Below are 21,111 nucleotides of genomic sequence, written 5' to 3' on the forward strand. Positions count from 1 at the left end.
TCGCCCTCCAGGAGGGGGCCGAGACCGTGATCAGGCTCGCACTCGGTGTGCTTAGCACACTGAAGGTGCTCAGGGAGTATCTGTTGGATGAATGAATGACTAGCCAACCAGTCTGTGAACCGGCTCACCTGGATGCAGGCTTGTCTGTCCTTATGGAGCATCTTCTAAAGCAGCCTTTCATGGACACTCTGTCAGAGAAGGAAGGAGGTGAAGAGCAGGCAAACTGAGGCTTGCTCAGATCTTGGTAAATAGCACTCAGAAAGTCAGACCCTGAAGAAAATATTCAGTTTAAAAATTTTTAGCTCAAAACATCACACACGGGCTTCCCTGGTGGCGCAGCGGTTGAGAGTCCGCCTGCTGATGCAGGGGACACAGGTTCGTGCCCCGGTCCGGGAGGATCCCACATGCCGCGGAGCGGCTGGGCCCATAAGCCATGGCAGCTGAGCCTGCGCGTCCGGAGCCTGTGCTCCTCAGCGGGAGAGGCCACAACAGTGAGAGGCCCACATACCGCAAAAAAAAAAAACAAAAAAAAAACATTACACAGAATGATATATAGCACAACACATTGGTATTTTAGGCTTTGAGGTTAAAATTTCATACTCAATTATGGCTTCTCTAGACCTCACCAACTTGCAAACATTTTAACTATATTTGCAACCCTTTTGAACTTAAAGCTCCTGCAGGTCTGGTAGGAAATAGAGCAAATTTCAGCAGCAGTTTTCTCTGGGCTGTCGCTTTTGAGGGACTGTCGGGATCTCCACCCATTTCCTAACTTCTGGTAGTTCTCCACTTTCCTACACTGTGCAGATAATGCTTTTTAAAAATAATAATAATAATGATAATGACAACCGCCTAAGGTTTTATTTCGAAGATATTGACACTGAAAGGTTGGGGCGAAAAGTGAGGGACAGGACACAGGGAGGCAGGAAGGGAGGGCAGGGCAGTGTCTGATGGAGCATTCTGTCTGTATTTTCTGCCCGTCTAGAGATCATCACCAGTGGCCCGAGCGGACGGAGAGAGGGCCCTGTGACATTCTGCCCGCCTTCCCACCTCTCTGTCTCTGACTCTCTCTCATTGTCTGTCTGGGCGCGCATAAGCTGCCTGTCTAGAGATACCACAGTTATCAGTGTAGGGGATGGTCAGGGCGACAGATGGATGTCTGTCCTTATGCTAGAATCCTCTACAGCCATGAAGTTCCTGTGAAGAGCATTCTCCTTGCCCACAATGATGTTGAGGAGAGCCCAGCTGTGCTGTTTAATGTCTGTTCTATTCTGTCTGCAACTGTAATTCTCCAGAGGGGTTTCTTGGCCTCTTTCCCACCAGGGCATGGTGATGCCTGGCCCCGCCGAGCAGTGCTCTCATTTTACAGGCAGGAAGCACTCAGTGAATGCTTCATCTAATAAGGGGGATACTAAAAGGAAGAGCATTTGATATGCCAAAGCACCTTATACCTTTTCAGAGTTTTCTTCGCATGAGTTATCATAATTTGAGCCTCACGACCACTTCCTTGACATGGATAGAACAGATAATGTTGCCTTACTTTACGAAGGAGGAAATTGAATTACGCAGATGATTGACTACCTGACCGAACAGCCCTGTCACTTAGTGGTGCTGGGAACTGCTTCCATTCCTCCTTATTATACACCCAAGAATATACCCACTGTATCACAAATATAGTATTACAATGTTTTATATCATTATTATATTTTATTATATGATACATATAATATGTGATAGTGCCCAGGACTCTTAATAATTGGTACTTAATGTCTAAATGTATTACAAAGAACATTTAACGTATGTAATAACTTTTTATTATCTTTCTCATTGGAGTTAGCAGTTAGCTAAAATTTCAGTGAATCTCCATAACTCTTTTAACTAATGGCCAAAACCACTACACCTGTGAAATCTGTGCGTTTTCAAAACAGCGACTAAGGTACATGATATTTATTGTGCCTGCTACGTATCAGGCACTCAGTTACCTAAGTGCCAACATCAGTACTATTCTACAGGCAGAAAACTACAGTTCAACAAGCTGATGTAGCTTTCCCAAGGTTACAGGGCTGGTCAGGTAAACTTAACAACCTGCAATGCCGCTTCCCTACTATTTGGGGAGAAGTAACTAGAAATGTTAGAGATAGATGGTTGATGGAAGAAAATCCAGTTGATTTAAAATCCTCACTGTCTTCCCCTTGAGTAAAGGAGAGAAAAGAATGAGCATGTGTTAAAAAAAAAAAATCACTAATTTTTCTTGAGTAACCTGTGCTGGGCACTGATCTGAGCATGCCACGTGGATTACCTATTAATCCTCACAACAGCCCTGGGAGGTAGGTCCTGCCTTTGCTATGCTCATTTTACAGGCATGGAAACTGAGGTCAGAGATAAACGATACAGCCGGTATTAGAACCCAGAGCTTGTGCTTTAAACCTTGCTTTCTGTAACTCCTTAGTAAGTTCTGGTTCATCAACCAGGAACCAGCACTACGCAAGGCAGTTGATAGACATGATCTCATTTCCTTGTCCTAACATCCACGGGAGAAGTATTGTCTCCATTTTCAAATGCACCAGGGTTCCAAGTCATCCAGTAGCTCCCAGTCACCCACAAAGCAGAGACAAGCTTGTTCCCTTGCCTCAAATCTGTGTCAGGAAGTTTGTCACAAAAGTAAACATGAAATCCAGGCTCGTGAACTGCTCTTACCATTGAACTCTCTTCCTCCGCGGTGGCTTCTGCCCGATGTCAGTGTTTCTGACATCTCACTGTGGAAAATCGATTCCCCCTCTTCACACATATCCGCTGTTTTCTTTAGCCTCTTGTCATTCCCAGACATGCATTCCTGATTCTTCAAACAAACAGACAAATCTAAACAGGAAAGATATTCAAGGGCACCCAAATGTTGTGCTGTTGATATCAGTCTGTGAGCGCAGTGCCTCAAACGAAAACAAGCCTCCTGTGCAGTTCCTCCCAGAATCCTTTGGGTTGGCTCCGCATCTCTGCCTTCCTTTGCTTCTTCCTCTTGAAATGTAGCCACACCTTTGGGTAGAGTAGGGCAAGGTAGAGAGAAATATGGGACAATATGGGATGCTGGTCCTTCTAGGTTCCCTCTCTCTAAATAAAAGTTGAAGGTCCCCAGAAGAAAGAGGGTGAAAGAATCTACTTAAGATCTCTGAAAAGTAGCACAAAGAGTGGGAACAAGCTAAAATAAAGGGAAAAATTTTACATGCACGAAATGCAAAATATTATGACTAGTAGTTAATGAAAGGAAAGAAGGAGACACTTCAAAACTATAGTGAGATTTGAAGTTTGAGCATTAATGGAGAATAACTCTCCCGGTGGAAAAGAACAGAAATAAAGTATGGTGGTGGCTTTGTTTCAGGTTTTTAATTTGCTTTCTTGGTTTTTTTGTTGTTGTTTTGTTTTGTTTTGTTTTGTTTTGTTTTTTTGGAAGGGCTGTTTGTTTAGAGTGGGCCCTCAGGTTCACATCATGTTGTCTTTATAATTTATAATGATAAGCACACAGATTCATCTGTATTCCCTCCAAACAGGCAAAGGGAGGTTTTCTCAATGTCTGAGCCCTGGTCTACTGCTATGCAAATGAGCCCACCCACATTAATCTTTGAAATCTTTTATCTGTGTTACTGCACAGCATTGATTCACCTGGGATGGGGATTTTCTGATTTGTTTTCCAGTATCCTAAAGATTTTCAGTAGTTCTTCAAGAACCACTGTTGGTGGCTAGTGAGGCAAGACCTAGCAAGTACTACCCCAGGGCCCCACTCTGTGCAGTCTATTTTATATATGGGGATTCTGCTCAGAATTATATCACAAGGGGAATTGCAAAGGCATGAAGATTTTGTGAATTTTTAGGGGTATTTAACTTTCAAGTGTAGGGTTTCGAAATTGACTAATGGCCGTGAGAGTAGGAACTGCCCTACTATACCTGGAACTGACAACCAGTGGGCAGGGTGAGGGAGCCCCCTGGGAGGTCTCTAGCGGTGACCTCAGCCCACAGTGCACAACTGGCTACCACCCTTCTCCCCTTTCAAGATTTATAATCTGTTCCGTAATGTACATTTTTTACATAGTTGAGGTCATACTGCTTATATAAACTGCTTTTTCCACTTATCAATACATTGCAAGCTCTCCCTCCATCATTAAACTCCTAAACATACATTTTAATGGATGTACAATATTCCATCACATGTATTTACTCATTTTCCCACTGGAAATTTAGATTTATTTTTTTCTTTTTGCTATAATAAATGATACTCTGATGAAAACCTTTGTCCAAAAATTTTTGTCAACGTTTCTCATTATTTCCTCAGGCTAAATTCCTAAAAGTGGAATTTCTGAGTCAACGAATATCACTCCTATAAAACTCAATGTATTTTTCTAAACTTCTTTCCAGAAATGCTAAATCAATTTATATTCCCACAGTGAAGTACAACAATGCAGAATTTCAGCTGACTGCCCTGCATATAATGGTTTATTTTGTCAGGAGAGGGGAAAGAAAAGAATATTTTTATTAGAAAATTATCTTTTGCCCTCAGTAGCCATTTAAAGTAGAAAAATGCATGCATGAATAATTAAATAATGGGAGGATTTTTTTTTCTTCTAAAAATGAGAGTGGGAAAAATATACCAGCCAAGAAATAGAACTGAAGGATAGTATGTGGGGCACAGTTGTTAATCAGTTGAAATTTTTTCAAATATAGGAATTTTTCAATACTCTGAAAACATTGAAAACATTTTGCTCCTTGAGCACTTATTCTGGGATGCAAGCACATTTCATGCCTCAGAGGTACAAGTGCAGGACTTTCAAAAGTCCTGAGAGAGAGAATGTAACATTTAGATCCTGCATTGAAAACACATGTGGTTAGAAGTGGGGATAGTAACAGCTCTCTTCCTGGGGGACTGTCTTCTTAGTCAACTGATGTTAATTGGATGCTTAGGTTCAAATCATGGCTTTGCCACTTACTAACTCTATAAATTTGGTCAGGGCAGTTACTTTTTCCAGGATGTTGTTTCCTTCTCTATAAAATGAAGAAAATTTTAGCATCCCTGTGAGAACAGAGGTAATGCTGTGAGGAGCTCAGCGATTTGTCCAGAGCTGTGCTGTCTAACACGGCAGCCCCTGTGGCTGCTGAGCACTGGCAATGTGGCTGGTCTGAATGGAGACATGCTGTAAGTGTGCAAATGTACACCAACTTCAAAGACTTAGTATGAAAAAAAGTATCTAAACTTTTATTATTTTGATATTGTTATATAGTGAATGATACTATTTTGGATATCTTGGCTTCAAATAAAGAGCATTATTGGGGCTTCCCTGGTAGCACCGCGGTTAAGAATCCGCCTGCCAATGCAGGGGACACGGGTTCTAGCCCTGGTCCGGGAAGATCCCACATGCTGCCGAGCAGCTAAGCCCGTGCGCCGCAACTACTGAGCCTGCGCTCTAGAGCCCGTGAGCCACAAATACTGAAGCCTGCGTGCCACAACTACTGAAGCCTGTGCGCCTAGAGCCCGTGCTCCACAACAAGAGAAGCCACTGCAATGAGAAGCCCGCGCACCGCAACGAAGAGTAGCCCCCGCTCGCCGCAACTAGAGAAAGCCTGCACACAGCAACAAAGACCCAATACAGCCAAAAATAATAAATTAAATAAATAAATTTTTAAAAATTAAAAGAGCATTATTAAAATTAATTTTAATTTATTCTTTTACTTTTCATATGCTTTCTTTAATGTGGCTTGCGTTGTATTTTTACTGGACAGCGCTGCTCTAGAACTTAATAAAGATTCAAATTATTTTTAAAAGAAATCAAGGGGGTGTTCTCCATTGCACAGTTGTCCAGTTGTCGTTTTTATCTTTAGGGGGGACATTCAATTGTTAGGACACTGTAGGGCATTTGGCTGGGGTCCTCTGGCCTGGATGGTTTAGGACAGACTGGGGTAGGGAGATGCATATTATTTCATTGTCTGTTAGGGGAGTGAGTGGAGAGTTTAAAAATAGCAGCCCCCTCCCTCCTCCAGCCCCATGCTGATCCCTCCTGAGTTATTTCTGTTGGCTGCGTTAGGAGCCTGACATTTGATTCATTCAGTGCGCCCTGCCTCGGTCCTTTAAAACAGAATGGACAGTTAGTGAAAGGTCAAAGCCACTATGGCTGGCGGTAGCTGCCCTGGGCCATGACAGGAGGAGGAGACTGAGGGAATTGAAGAACCAGTAATGGCAAAATGCTTGGTCAAGATCCAGACTCGGAGGGGTCTCCGCCTGCAGTTGGTGAACCACTGCAGCAGCAACGTGTTTGTCCGTCTGCTGAGACACAGTTCCAAGATCACAGCCAGAAACACGGGTACGTGCCCTGGCGCTGGGCTCTCCTCTGCGCCTGTGAAGAGTGCGGGCTTTCCAGCTGCCGGCTCACCGCGGGGGCCGGTGGCTGGGAGAGAAGCCTAGGCGAACCCAGTGTCAAAGGTTTGTGATAAGGATGAGAAAGAGAGGGAGGGAGAAAAGCAGAGAGGCAGGCAGGCAGGAAGGAGAGAGTGAGCAAGCGAGCGCTGAGGGAAAATGGGAGGGCTTGAAATGGGGGTCCTGGCCCTCCTATTAAGTGAAATGGTATGAAGTCATCCTAAAGGCTAATAAATTACATGCCAGTTATAGCCCCGTTAGGAAGGAGGCAGCAGTGGGGTGTCCAATCCAGATGGCCCAGGAATGACTGAAGATCATAGACAGGACAGATGGGATGATCAAAACATACTCCTCCCTCCTTTTATTGTTCAAAGTTTAAGATCTTCAAGTGTGCTTGCCTGGATGAGGCAAAACTCCCCTTTATCTTCAAAGTAGAGCTGTCCTGAAATACAATAGCAGTTAAAGAACTGGGATCAAACTGATGTTCTGCTAATTTCCTTTTCATTGAAAATGTATTTTGTGTGTTATTCTGTGGTCCTTGGGGGAAAATAGGAATTGAAATAGGAATTTTAAAAAATCAGAGCCTACAGCAGGAAAGGAGCTGCTGTTATATATGTATATGTGGTTTTCACCAAATGATTAAAATTTTTAAAATCCTGGGAAATGTCTGGAATTGGCCATACCACATGCACATGTGTGGAACTGACTTCTAAGTGTATTGAAATGAAATTAATTGTATTTGTATAATGACATAGATAATAGATGATGTGTTCTTATTATAAAAGATTTTTAAAGTACAATTTTATAGAATGTTTTTCTTGACCCTAGGACAGACTGGGGTAGGGAGATGCATATTATTAGCCAGTCTATGCACGTTGACGTGTAGAATGGATATAGGATTATTTTTTTTACATAAATAGGATTGTTCTATATGTATTATTTTACAATTCATTTTTTTCAATTTATCTTATGGCTTGAAGGACTTTCCATATCGATACATATTAATCTGTATCCTTTTAAAAATTGGCTGAATAATATCATGTAGTGTGGAGATGCCATAATTTATTTAATCACCAAATTACTGTTGGAAAACTGATATTTCTTATTTATTAGCTGTAACAGTGCTGCAATGAATGTGCATATACAAGTATTTCTCTATGGCAGATTCTTAAAAGTTGAAGGATATACACATTTTAAATTTTGATGGAAATGGGCAAATAAATTATCCTCTGAAAGACTAACACTCACTAACAAGGTGAGTAGGAAAATGGCTGCTTCCCCACATAAGCACTAACCCTGATGTGACCAATTTCTAAGATTGAAAAAAAAAATGAGATTTTATTGTTTTAATTTGCCTTTTCCTTTTTACTAGTGAGGGTGAGCATCTTTTCAAAGGATAATTGTCCACGTGCATTTCTCCTGGGAATTACTTGTTTACTTTATGAATTTCTGTTTTCTTTTGTCCTTCCCTTATAGATTGTGGGAATTCTTTTATAATCTGCATATTAATCTTTTGCCTTTCACAAGTATTAACTTCTTTCCTCATAATTTGTTCTTGGCTTTTAACTTATTTTAATGTTAACTTTGTAGCACAGGCATTTTTCATATGCACAGACAGCTTCTGCATGTGCAGACTACTTAATTTTTCTATGTTCTAAGTTTTATTATTTTATGTCAGTTTCCCTCATTCCAAGATCATTAACATGTTTTCTGTGTTTTCATCCTCATAATTAATGCATTAGCTTGAACTATGTGAAATTGCTGATACTCAACTGCTTTTGACCTACAAAAATGGTGATTTCATGTGGTTTGATCTAATATTTGTTTTTATTTGACCTGTTAACTTCTTTGGAATTTTTATGTGTGTTTGACATGAAGAAGGGATGTACTTTTTCCCTCTCCCAGTTGGTTAGTGATTTTTCTCAAAGTTATTTATCATAACCTTTCATTATTTTCAAAGGTATATTTCTGAATTGCATATTTTAGTATTCCTGCTCCATTATTAACTATAGTATAGTTTTGACATCAGACAGGTCAAGTTCCCCCTCATGGATCTTTTTTTATCCAGAGTTTCTTGATTAATCATGTGCACTTTCTCCATTTGTCATTTCTGAAAATGTGTTGAGATTTATATTGCAATTGCAGTGAATTTTAGTTTAATTAGAGGAGATCTAGATCTTCAAAATAACTGACTTCTATTCAGGAACACTGGTATATTCCTTCATTTTTTTCAGATTTTCTTTTAGGTTATTCAGCTCTGTCTTAATGTTGTCCTCACACAAGTTTGGCATATTTCTTACGGATATCCTGGATATTACGTGCTATTCTAATTTGTGCGTTTAGCTATTTTGAATGGGATTTTCCATTATCATATTTTTTATGGTCTTTGCTTGTGTGTAGTAAATCACCTGTTTTGAATCTGAACACCTTACTGACTTCTGATTGATTCCCCTAGCTTATTCGAATCTTTGCCTTTCCTTGTAGATGATACTATCACCTGGAAATAGTGACAGTTTTGTGCCTTCCTTTCTAGTATTTACACTTCTTATTTGTTGTCTTTATCATATTGCATTATTGAGGTCCACCAGGATGACGCTGAAGTTCAGTGAGGGTTTTGTGTCGTGTTCCTGACTTTGTGTGATGATTGATTGTGATGACAGAGAGACCCATGAGATGGTGACAGCTGCATCAGTTAGCATGACATTAGCAGCAAGGAACTCTAACAAACACTGGTTTAAATAATAAAGTGATTTATTATCCAAGACAACACCAAGTCCAGAGTCAGGGATGATTCCAGGATTGAGAAGCCAGGTTCATTTTCTCTCTCTGCACTACTCTTCTCAGTTGGCCAGAGCTCCCCCTCAGACCATTTGCCGTCAGCATCATAGGATGGCTGCCAGAATTCCTGGTGTCTCTTTCACATACAATGTCAAGAGAAAGTCTGTATCTGTCCAGTATGTTCTTCTTAGAAGCAAGAAACCTTTGTCAGAATTTCGCCCTCTACCTCTCTCCCCCTGGCGACTCTTCCCTTCGTTTTTCATTTTCAGGGTTGGCTCACATACCCACTTCCAAACCAGAGACCGCCAAGAGAATGGAATTACCATCATTGGCTGAGACGAATCATCTGGGAGAGAAATGAATGAGTCAACCATGGAAACTGTGTGATAAGCATGTACGTAGGAGAGCCTTCCGAGAGGAGGTGAAAGATGAGGTCTTAGAGAACGAGCAGGAGCCATCTGAGTGCAGAAGGACATTCCAGGGAGAGGCAACAGTCTGTGCAAAGGCACAGAGGCATGATACAGCGTAACACATTTGGGCACCTCTGGTTTGTAGAGTTTGTAGCAGCTGGTGACGGATATGGGGTGAGCAGTGAGTGAGAAGTCATGGCCAACCCTTAGATTGCTGGTGTGGATAGAAGGTGATGCCATTTACTATACAGTAACTGGTAGAGGAGGGAAAGTCTGGGGTGGGAGATACAGACTGGATGTAGGATACGAGCCTACATCCAGTTGTGTGGTGAGTCTGCAGCTCATTGGACGGTTTTGAGGTGAGATGGGTCAGAGATTCAGTAACATGTGTTTCTCAAACTAAACTAAGTCATGTTCAAACTTCTCTGGTCAAATAAATTTGGGAAATATTGAGTTAAATAAAGCAAAACTGGTTTCTTCTCTTTGGGACCTCTCAGACATTTTAATAGGTAAACAGTAATGTTACTGAGTGTTTACTGTGAGCCAACCACTTCCCACACATTAATTCATGTCTCCTCTGTGCACAGTATCCACATGTGGTATGGCCTGAATTTTTCCATTTTATAGATTTCACTGAATAGAGCGATTAAGTTACTTGTCCAAGGTCACATGACAATACAAGGCCAGGATTCAGACACAGAAAGGTAATTTAAGAGCTTGTATTCTTTTTAATTTCAGCTTTATTGAGGTATAATGGACAAATAAAATTGAAAGATATTTAAAGTATATATTGTGGCAATTTGATGTACATTGTGAAAAGATTCCCCTACTTAACTGATTAGCACATTCATTACCTCACATATTTATCAGTTGGTTTTTTTTTTTTTTTTTTTTGGTGAGAACATTTGAGTTCTACTCTCTTGCAAATTTCAATTGTATAAAACAGTGTTATCAACTATAATGACCATGTTTTACATTAGAACATCAAATCTTATTCATCTTACAGCTGAAAGTTTGCACCCTTTCCCTGTTTCTCCCACCCCCTAGCCCATGGCGACCACTTTTCTACTTTCTGTTTCTATGAATTTGACTTTTCTTTGTTGTTGTGTTTTTTTGTTGTTGTTTATTTTAGGTTCCACATATAAGTGGTACCGTGGAGCATTTGTCTTTCTCTGATTTATTTCACCTACATAATGCCCTCAAGGCCCATCCATGTTGTCACAAATGGCAGGATTTTCTTCTTTCTTATGGTTGAATAATATGCCACTGTGTACATATACCACATCTTCTGTCTTCTTTATCCATTCATCCATTGATGGCCATTTAGGTTGTTTCCATATCTTGGCTATTGTGAATAATGCTGCAGTGAACATGGGAGTGCAGATATCTCTTCAAGATCCTATTTTCATTTCCTTTGGATATATACTCAGAAGTGGGGATTGTTAGATCATATGGTAGTTCTATTTTCAATTTGGGGGGGACCCTCCATACTGTTTTCCATAGTAGCTGCACCAACAGTACACAGGAGTTCCCTTTTCCCTACATCCTCACCAGCACATGTAATCACTTGTCTTTTTGATGATAGCCATGACTCTTTTTGAAGTACAGTTTTTGTACAATATTATATAAGTTAGGGGTATACAATATAGTGATTCACCATTTTTAAAGGTTATACTCTATTTATAGTTATTATAAAATATATCTGAAGAAAACCATTTTTTGAAAAGATATGTGCACCCCAGTGTTCATTGCAGCACTATGTACTGTAGCCAAGATATGGAAGCAACCTAAGTGTCCATTGACAGATGAATGGATAAAGAAGATGTGGTATATATACACAATGGAACATTACTCAGCTATAAAAAAGAATGAAATAATGCCATTTGCAGCAACATGGCTGGACCTAGAGATTTATCACACTAAGTAAGCCAGACAGAGAAAGACAAATATGATATCGCTTGTATGTGGAATCTAAAAAAATGATACAAATGAACTTATTTACAAAACAGAAATAGACTCAGATATAGAAATCGAATTTATGGTTACCAGAGGGGAAAGGGGGTGATAAATTAGGAGTTTAGGATTAAAATATACACACCACTATATATAAAATAGATAACCAACAAACACGTACTGTATAGTACAGGAAACTATACTCAATATCTTATAATAACCTATAATGGAAGAGAATTTTAAAAAGAATATATATGTATATATATATATATATATATATATATGAATCACTTTGCTGTACATCTGAAACTAACACAACATTGTAAATCAACTATATTCCAATAAATTTTTTTTAAAAAGAAAAAACAAAATATTGGCTATATTCCTGGTGTTGTACAATATATCCTTGTTGCTTATTTTATACCTAATAGTTTATACCTTTCAATCCCCTACTCCTGTATTTCCCCTTCCTCTTCCCTCACCCAACTGGTAACCAATAGTTTTTTTCTGTGAGCTTGCTTCTTTTTTGTTATATTCGCTAGTTTGTTGTGTTTTTTAGATTCCACATATAAGTGATATTATACAGTATTTGTCATTCTCTATCTGACTTATTTCACTTAGCATAATGCCCTCCAAGTCCATCCATGTTGCTGCAATGGCAAAACTTCCTTCTTTATGGTTAAGTAGTATTCCACTGTATATATACACAATATCTTCTTTATCCATTCATCTGTTGGTAGACACTTAGGTTGCTTCCGTATCTTGGCAATTGTAAATAATGTTGTTGTGAACATTGGGGTGCATATATCTTTTTGAATTAGTGTTTTTGGTTTTTTTCTGATATATACCCAGGAGTGGAATTGCTGGGTCATATGGTAGTTCTATTTTTAGTTTTTTGAGGAATCTCCATATCGTTTTCCACAGTGATAGCCATAATTTTTGATGAGAGCTTGTACTCTTAACCTTAATAGTAATGTCCAAAAGGTGATAGTGTGCACAGTTTCCCAAACTAATTTCAAGAAACACAAGTGACCTGCAGAGCTGTGTTGAGTAATGCTGCAGTAGCATGGTGGAGCCATGAAGATGGTTGAGACTCCTCTAAGGGAGAGGGTACAGAGTGACAAGAGCAGAGAGCTGAAGCTACCACAAATAGAGGTGAAAAGACTGTGGAAAAGACAGAGGTAGCTTAGAATCATGAGATGGAAACCAAGAGAGTGTGAAGTCACAGAGGTAGAGTGGTCAGTAGGAGGACAGAAGAGAACACACATTGTCTTTAGCAACATGGTGATCATTGGGTATCTTGGTGAGAGCCATTTCAGTGGTCTGGAAGGGGCAGTTGACTTCTGCAATATGAGGACAAGGATTGACTGAATTCTCTTGAATTCTAGATATTGAAATCAAAAAAATGGTAAGACAAAGGTTTCAAAATGTTCAGCTACTCTAGAGGCATGACCAGGAGGTTGGTAGATGATGACCACAAGGAGAAGTGAGATTGATGTTCATGGCTAGGAAGAACATTAGGATTTGCTGTGAAGTGTGTGTGTGTGTGTGTGTGTGTGTGTGTGTAAGTTTCCATTCGTCTACACTTTCCAGAGTCACTGGGATGACTCTTATGGGTTTTAAATAGAACGAGCAGGCAGCTTCCCAAGGATATTCAGAGGCATCAGGAACATTTCTAGTGTGAGATATTTTGCAGTGTCTATGCCTGAAAGTGAAAACCCTCATCTGAAAAAGTACATGTCATTCTCAGGATCTTTTCTTTAAACCCATGAGACATGAGCTTCTCTTGAAGGATTAGACTTTATCCCCAGCAAAGGGAAGATAAAGGAGTCACACAGGAGTTTAATGGCGTACCATCTTACTACAGTTGGAAGTCTGCATGCTGCTAAATGTGTATAGAAAACATTTGGGGCACTGAGAGCACATGCATAATAGAGTCAACTTGTTATACCACAACAGCAAGTGATTTTTTTTTTTTTTTTGGCTTCCAGGATACAATCACAGGAGGTATGACATATAAACACGTAATTAGGTGACCATAAAATCTATTAGGCAAACCTTTTGAGAGTGAAAGGGGCACTTTAATAATGCTGCTAGGAAACAGGCATACCGTGGGACTGTACCAGGCAAATAGGGACAAGTGATCACCTTACATATAATGATACTGTGGTTTCAGCAAATGAAATTGGCCAATAACACAAGACTCTTCCTCTTTAGTTAAGAAGTGAGGGTCTTTCTGGGCCTCTCAGATCCCCTTCTCTTCAGGAAAACATGGTGGTTTGGAACAAGCTTTGGAGTCAGGCAGGCTTGGGTACAAACCCCTGCTCTGTTGTGTCCTGGCGTCATGACCTTGTGCAGGTTACTTAACGTCTCTGAGCCTCAGTTTCCTCATCTCCTCTTATGAATATCACATGATCATGTGCTTAAAATATCCATCCCTGTAAAAATGTATTAAAAATTTTAGTGCTCTTGTCTTTTCCCCTCTCCCACAATGTTTCTCAACAGATACAGGAGAAATAGCTCTGCTTCTTATATGCAGGTGATTGGTGCTTTCAGGGAAAGTATATGTATAGTGTCGAGTGGGACTTTTTTTGAGAGACCTAGACTGGAAGGGATGTGGTCCATTTTTCAGGTAAAAAGTCCAAGACTCATAGAACTGAAGTACCATGTCGGAGGACACAGAGTTCTGTGGAACTGAATCTAGGTCCCCAGAATTCCAGGCCACTGTTCTTTCCATTCCATCATATTTCCTAGAAGTGGAGTGATGACCTCTTCCTTCTCTCCCACTCTTCCTTCACTCTTCTTGTCCCTATCCTCAATTCAAGAGTACAGCACACCTCCCAGTGGCAGGATGGCTACACCGATCAACATAAGTAGATCAATCAGAAGTTAGCCCACCTCAGCAAGGACGGTTCTGGTTAATAGGCAACAAATATGTGAACTCCATAGAGACCTGACAATTTCATGTATTCTTGAGCAGTGGTTGTCAATCCTTTGATTCAGTGTGCCCTTCAGATTCAGTAACAAAGATCTTAATGTTCTCTCTACCATCCTGAAATGACACTCAGAGAAAACACAGTCTACTTACACATAACTTTAAAAGTCAAAATAATGCTCTAAGTGTAATGACAGGAGAACTTGGAAGTAATTCATAATAAAATAGTTAAGTCTTTCCAAAGGTTTTTCTTAAGCATGATTCACCAGGAGGCAGAATGAAGGCATGGGGTGCTGGCTCCTCTGTGAATGTAATGGGGGAACATGGGCACCACTCAACAGATGCAAGAACGTGTGCTACTAGGTAGGCATCTTGGACACCTTAGCCATTTCGGACAGCAGTGATGTGATGTTCTCAACAGGTAAACAGCTCTTGGCAAGATACCTTCAATTTACCCAGTGGTCGTATGCCTGAAAAATTCAAAATATGTTAAAATCATATCTAAATGCTTTAGGTTTAAATGTAAAACACAGGTAGATTCTAGATTCAAATCATTCTAAATAGATTTCTCACCAACATGGATAATATTTAATAGGACATCTAAAAGTTATGTGGGATGCAAAATAATTCTTTATTTTGTGGGACCATCCTATGCATTTTTTGATGTCTGGCATCCTTGACGCCCTCCCACTAAATGATGCTGACCCTGCCAATCATTGTGACCGCCAAAAAAGCCTCTACAATTTTCTAAAATACCCTCCTCCCTGCCAGGTGGTGGTACCGCTTTCTTTGTGTCCCTGCTCTGCAGGTTTAGGGGGCATTCCGTAGTTGGGTACCAGCACAGAGTGACTTGGGGTGCCACAGAGGGAACCTGAATGCTGGTGACCAGTGATGCCATTTGCCAAAGCCTGGAATGAGCAGTGCACAACCTGCTTGACTGTACACAGCAGGCACACAGCCTGTCCATCATCAGTGGCCAGTCTTTTCCTTCAGCATCATTTGATTCTCGCTATTTCACTTCATGAAGTATTTATTCAAGTTGAATAATGATAATAATGGCATAAAAATAGTTATATTTACTAAAATATAAGTTAACATTATTTCCTATGTGTCAGAAACTTTCAGCTATTATATAATTTTAATTGGGCTGCATAATTATAGAAATTTGAAAGCTATTTCCTTTTCCTTAAGCATTGTCATATCACTTCTAAAAAACGTTTTTAGCCATTGAGCTTTGTGAATACATTTAGGAGGCTTCTCATGTACTGATGAAGTAAAATAAATTTAATGAAACAGTGTAGATGGTCTCACTAATTTAACATTTCTGGTCTCTTTGGACATTCTTGTCCAGTTCATCAGAAAAGGCATGTAGGAAACTTTAAGCATCTATCACATAAAGAAAATTAAGAAAATATGGATAACCAACTATAATATAATTTCCCTTGTACTCTGTAGTAGTGGACTTGTTAGAAAACTAATCTGTGTTGATAAAATGATATTGCCTGTCAATAGATTGTATGTACATATTGCTTAGAAACAGGCCAATGTAGCCTAATTTTCTTTGGTAAGATCGTAACATATAATTCCTATAGCTTTTTTTTTGATACAGACAGCACTTATGCATCCATAATTTTGTTTAACCCTTACCCCAGGCTTATGAGGTAGGTGTTACTCCTGTGTTGTTGTTAAGCAAGCTGAGCTCCAAGAATATTTTTTTAATTTTTATTTTATATCAGGGTATAGTTGATTTACAATGTTGTGTTAGTTTCAGATGTATAGCAAAGTGATTTGGTTATACATATATCTATTCTTTTTCGATTCTTTTTCCTTATAGGTTATTATAGAATATTAAGCAGAGTTTCCTTGCTGTACAGTAGGTCCTTATTGTTTATCTATTTTATATATAGTAGTTTGTATCTGCTAATCCCAAACTCCTAATTTATCCCTCCCCCCCTTCCCCCTCTGGTAACCATAAGTTTATTTTTGAAGTCTGTGAGTCTGTTTCTGTTTTGTAAATAAGTTCATCTGTATCATTTTTTTTAGATTCCGCATATAAGCCATATCATATGATATTTGTCTTTCTCTGTCTGCCTTACCTCACTTAGTAAGACAATCTCTAGTTCCATCCATGTTGCTACAAATGGCGTTATGGCTGAGTAATATTCTTTTATATGGCTGAGTAATATTCCATTGTATATATATGTACCGCATCTTCTTTATTCATAAATTGGTCGATGGAAGTTATTAAGAACTAAAGTCTCATAAGTGGCAGAACTGGGTTGTCCAGCCTTTGTCTGGTCTACTTTCCACTCTATCCCACTAAAAATTTGAGCCTAGAGATGAGGGGAAAAGTATTATGAACCTCCAGCACATCTAATGCTAGTGGTTAGAAAAACTATGACAGGGAAGAAAGCATTTATTTCCCTGCCTAACTCCTCCTTTCCAGAAACATAAGAGAATACTTCTGTTGTTGAGATCCAAGTACTGGAATACTTGGGCGACTTTGAAACATCAGTAATCTAGCTGATTTTATCACAGCATTTATCTAGTAGCATTTGTAGACTAGCAGCCTATAGGCCTAAAAATACCCACAGGCTCTTTTTGTATGGACTGCACAGATTATTTTTTTAATTTGAATTTTAAAGCTTTCAGATGGAGCTCAATATGGTCAGTTTTCCCCGGTCACCACCACTCCCTACTGTCCCATACCTGGCCTGCACTCATTCACATCAGGCACCTGCCTGGCCTGTAGAGGCACTCGCTTTTGTGACCCTGAATTAATGACCATGATTATGTCTCTCCCAGAAGCCACTATTTCACCTTGCTAGCGCTCTATTTTTCCTTCTTAGATCCTGGATTTCTCAGAAGAAAAATAAATTTGGGAAGGGGGATAGGGAGTACTGGGGAGATGGGCTGAAATTTTACATAATGTAACTGAGAAGGTGATATTTGTTTAACAACCTGCAAAGAGGGACAGAGTGTGAACCTGTCTGAAGGCAGAGTGCTCCAAGCAGAGAGAACAGCAAGAGAGAGCTTAACTGGCATGTTTGAGGGACAGCCAGGCTTCTGTGGCTGGAGTGGCATGAACAAGGGGGAGGGTCCTAGCAGAACAAGGTCAGAGAGGTTAGGAGAGTAGACATCCCTGCAAGGACTTGGTTTATACTCTGAGGAAGATGAAAAACCGCTAGAGGACATTGAGCAGATGAGTGGCATGATCCATGTTATGTTTTTAAAGGATGACTCCAGCTGCTGTGTTGACAACGACCCTTACATAGGCAAGGGCTAGAGCAGGGGGACCAGATGAGATGCTGCTGCAGTAATGTAAGTGAGAAAGACGGAGGCTTAGACCAGGTTGGTAGCGGTGGACATAGTAGGAAGTGGTCCGATTCTGAGTGTGCTTTGAAGGTAGAGACATAGAAGTTGCTGATGGGTCCATAGTGAGAGTGAACAGAGGAAAGTCAAGGTTTTTGGTCTGAGCAACTGGAAGAATGGAGTTGCCGTCAACAAAATACTGCAGTCTGTAAACTTGAGGTTTCCCTTTACCTCTTATTATAGGAGAAGGATATGGAAAACAGAAGGCAGAGGGAGAATAGGTTGCATATTAGGAAAAGGAGACTTAAGGAGGAAAGGCCATTTACATGAGAAAATGCTGTTAGGTAAGAACAAAGAGCATGGAAGATCTTTGTGACCACAGGACGGTGAAAATAGCCAAAGGGGCTGGGAGTGGTCTTTCTAGAGCAGTTATGCCACTCATAGACAATATGTTGCTTTCACTGCTTTCCCAAAGAGGAGAGTAAAATGACCTTTCTTCTTGGGGATATGGAATACAAGATATGTAAAGATGTAGTATTCCAGAAAGTCATAACTCTTGTCATCTTTCCTTACACTGTGAACATTTTCTCCCTTCAGGTTTCATGGAGTATTATATGGTGGTAGAAAAATTACAGCTTGCATTTATTTTTTTTAAATTTTTATTGAAGTGAAGTTCATCACATAAAATCAACCATTTTAACATAAAAAATATAGTACCATTTAGTACATTCACGGCTTTGCAACTAACACCGCTCTCTAGTTCCAAAACATTTTCATCACCCTAAAAGGAAACCTGGTACCCGTTAAGCAGACACTCCCCATTCATTTCCTTCCTCAGCCCCTGGCAACCACCAGTATGCTTCCTGTCTCTATGAACTTACCTGTTCTGGATATTTCATATGGAGATAAATGGAATCATATGTTATGTAAGCTTCTGTGTCTGTCTACTTTCACTCAGCATGTTTTTGACATCATCCATGTTGTATCATGTCTATAATGATTGAATAATATTATTATATGGATAAACCACATTTTATCTAGTCATCCGTTTATGGACGTTTGGGTTGTTTCCAACTTTTTACTATTGGATTACTGCTGCTTTGAACATTTTTGTACAAGTATTTGTCTGAGTACTTGTTTTTAATTCTTTGGAGTATATACCTTGGAGTAGAAGTGCTGGATCATATGGTAATTCTGTTTGACTTGAGGAACTGCCAAACTGTTTTCTATAGCAGCTGAACCATTTTAAAATCCTATCAGCAATGTTCAAGGGTTCCAGTTTCTCCTCACCCTTAACCAACACTTGTTATGTTCAGGTTTTAAAAATTATAGCTGTGGTTTATGTCAAAAAGTGTTTTCCGCTAAGAGTTTTATAGTGTCTGGTCTTACATTTAGGTCTTTAATACATTTGGAGTTTATTTTTTGTGTATGGTGTTAGGAAGTGTTCTAATTTCATTCTTTTACATGTAGCTGTCTAGTTTTCCCAGCACCACTTATTGAAGAGGCTGTCTTTTCTCCATTGTACGTTCTTGCCTCCTTATGGAATCTTAAAAGCAAAAACAAAAACAAAAAACCATGGTCCTGATGAACCTAGTTGCAGGGCAGGAATAAAGAGGTAGACATAGAGAATGGACTTGAGGACATGGGGTGGGAGGGCGAAGCTGGGGCAAAGTGAGAGTGGCATGGACATATATACGCTACCAAATGTAAAATGTTGGCTGGTGGGAAGCAGCAGCATAGCACAGGGAGATCTGCTTGGTGCTTTGCGATGACCTAGAGGGGTGGGATAGGGAGGATGGGAGGGAGGCTTAAGAGGGAGGGATATGGGGACACATGTATGCATATGGCTGATTCGCTTTGTTGTGCAACAGGAACTAACACGGTATTGTGAAGCAATTATACTCCAGTAAAGATCTATTAAAAAAATATAGCCATTCTAATGGGTGTGAAGTGCTATCTTATTGTGGTAACAACTAACGATGTGGAGCTTCTTTTCATGTGCTTATTGGCCCTTTGTATTTTGCTTGCATGTTTTATGGTATCTTTCATTTAGGCTGCTCAGGACTGTCATACCAGAGCTATTAGGAAATATCTGTTGATATTTAAAAGATAAAACCAGTAATTCAGTCCTGCACATCATTTTTCCCCAGTTTTATTGAGATATAATAGACGTACATCACTGTATAAGTTTAAGGTATACAGCATAATGGCTTGACTTACAAATGTTGTGAAATGATTACTGCACTACCTTTAGTTAGCATCCATTATCTCATATAAATGAAACAAAAAGAAAAAAACTTTTCCTTGTGATATGGACTCTTGGCATCTACTCTCTTAACTTTCATATATATCATATAGCAGTATTAACTATAGTTACCATGTTGTACATTATATTCCTTATACCTATTTATAACTGGAAGCTTGTACCTTTTAACTCCCTTCCTCTAATTCTCCCTCTCGCCACTCCCTGTCTCTGGTAACCACAAATCTGATTCCTTTTTCTGTGAGTTTTAAAAAAGAATTAGATTCCACATGTAAGTGAGATCATACAGTGTTTGTCTTTCTCTACCTGACTTATATCATTTAGAATAATGCTTTCCACGTCCACCCATGTTGTCGCAAATGGCGGGATTTTCTCATTTTTTGGTGGCTGAATAATATTCTGGTGTGTGTGTGTTCTTTGTGTATATATATATATACATTCACAGATGAATGGACACTGAGGCTGTTTCCATGTCTTGACTATTGTAAATAATGCTGCTATGAACATGGGGGGTGCAGATATCTTTTCTAGTTAGTGTTTTTGTTTCCTTTCAATATATTCTCAGAAGTGGAACTTCTGGTTCATATGCTAGTGCAAAATTTTTAACATTTACACTTGTAACTTTTTGAGGAACCTCCATACTGTTTTCTATAGTGCCTGTACCAGTTTATAATCCTGCCAACAGTGCACCAGGGTACCCTTTTCTCCACATCCTTACCAGCATTTGTTATCTTTTTTTTTTAACATCTCTATTGGAGTATAATTGCTTTAAAATGGTATGTTAGTTTCTGCTTTATAACAAAGTGAATCAGCTATGCATATACATATGTCACCATATCTCTTCCCTCTTGTGTCTCCTTCCCTCCCTATCCCACCCCTCTAGGTGGTCACAAAGCACCGAGCTGACCTCCCTGTGCTATGTGCTGCTTCCCACTAGCTATCTACCTTACGTTTGGTAGTGTATATATGTCCATGCCACTCTCTCACTTCGTCCCAGCTTACCCTTCCCCCTCCCCGTATCCTTAAGTCCATTCTCTAGTAGGTCTGTGTCTTTATTCCCGTCTTG

The 21,111-nt window shown here is 39.6% G+C and overlaps 1 protein-coding gene across 4 annotated transcripts in view; it reads left to right on the top strand.

The window, feature by feature from the left end:
* The window catches only part of FRMD3 (FERM domain containing 3), a 312,566-nt gene that overhangs the window by 273,445 nt on the left and 18,010 nt on the right, over window positions 1-21,111 (top strand). Inside the window, exon 1 of one of the 4 annotated variants that reach the window (XM_019940342.3) lies at window positions 6,081-6,341. The exons of the other annotated variants lie outside the window; for them this stretch is intronic. Within the exon in view, the coding sequence (XP_019795901.1) occupies window positions 6,215-6,341 (127 nt within the window). The 5' untranslated portion in view covers window positions 6,081-6,214. Of the gene's footprint in view, window positions 1-6,080; window positions 6,342-21,111 lie in introns of those variants that run through there. 4 annotated transcript variants of the gene reach the window in all.

The sequence above is a fragment of the Tursiops truncatus genome, chromosome 6 (assembly GCF_011762595.2).
Source record: "Tursiops truncatus isolate mTurTru1 chromosome 6, mTurTru1.mat.Y, whole genome shotgun sequence".
Lineage (NCBI taxonomy): Eukaryota > Metazoa > Chordata > Mammalia > Artiodactyla > Delphinidae > Tursiops > Tursiops truncatus.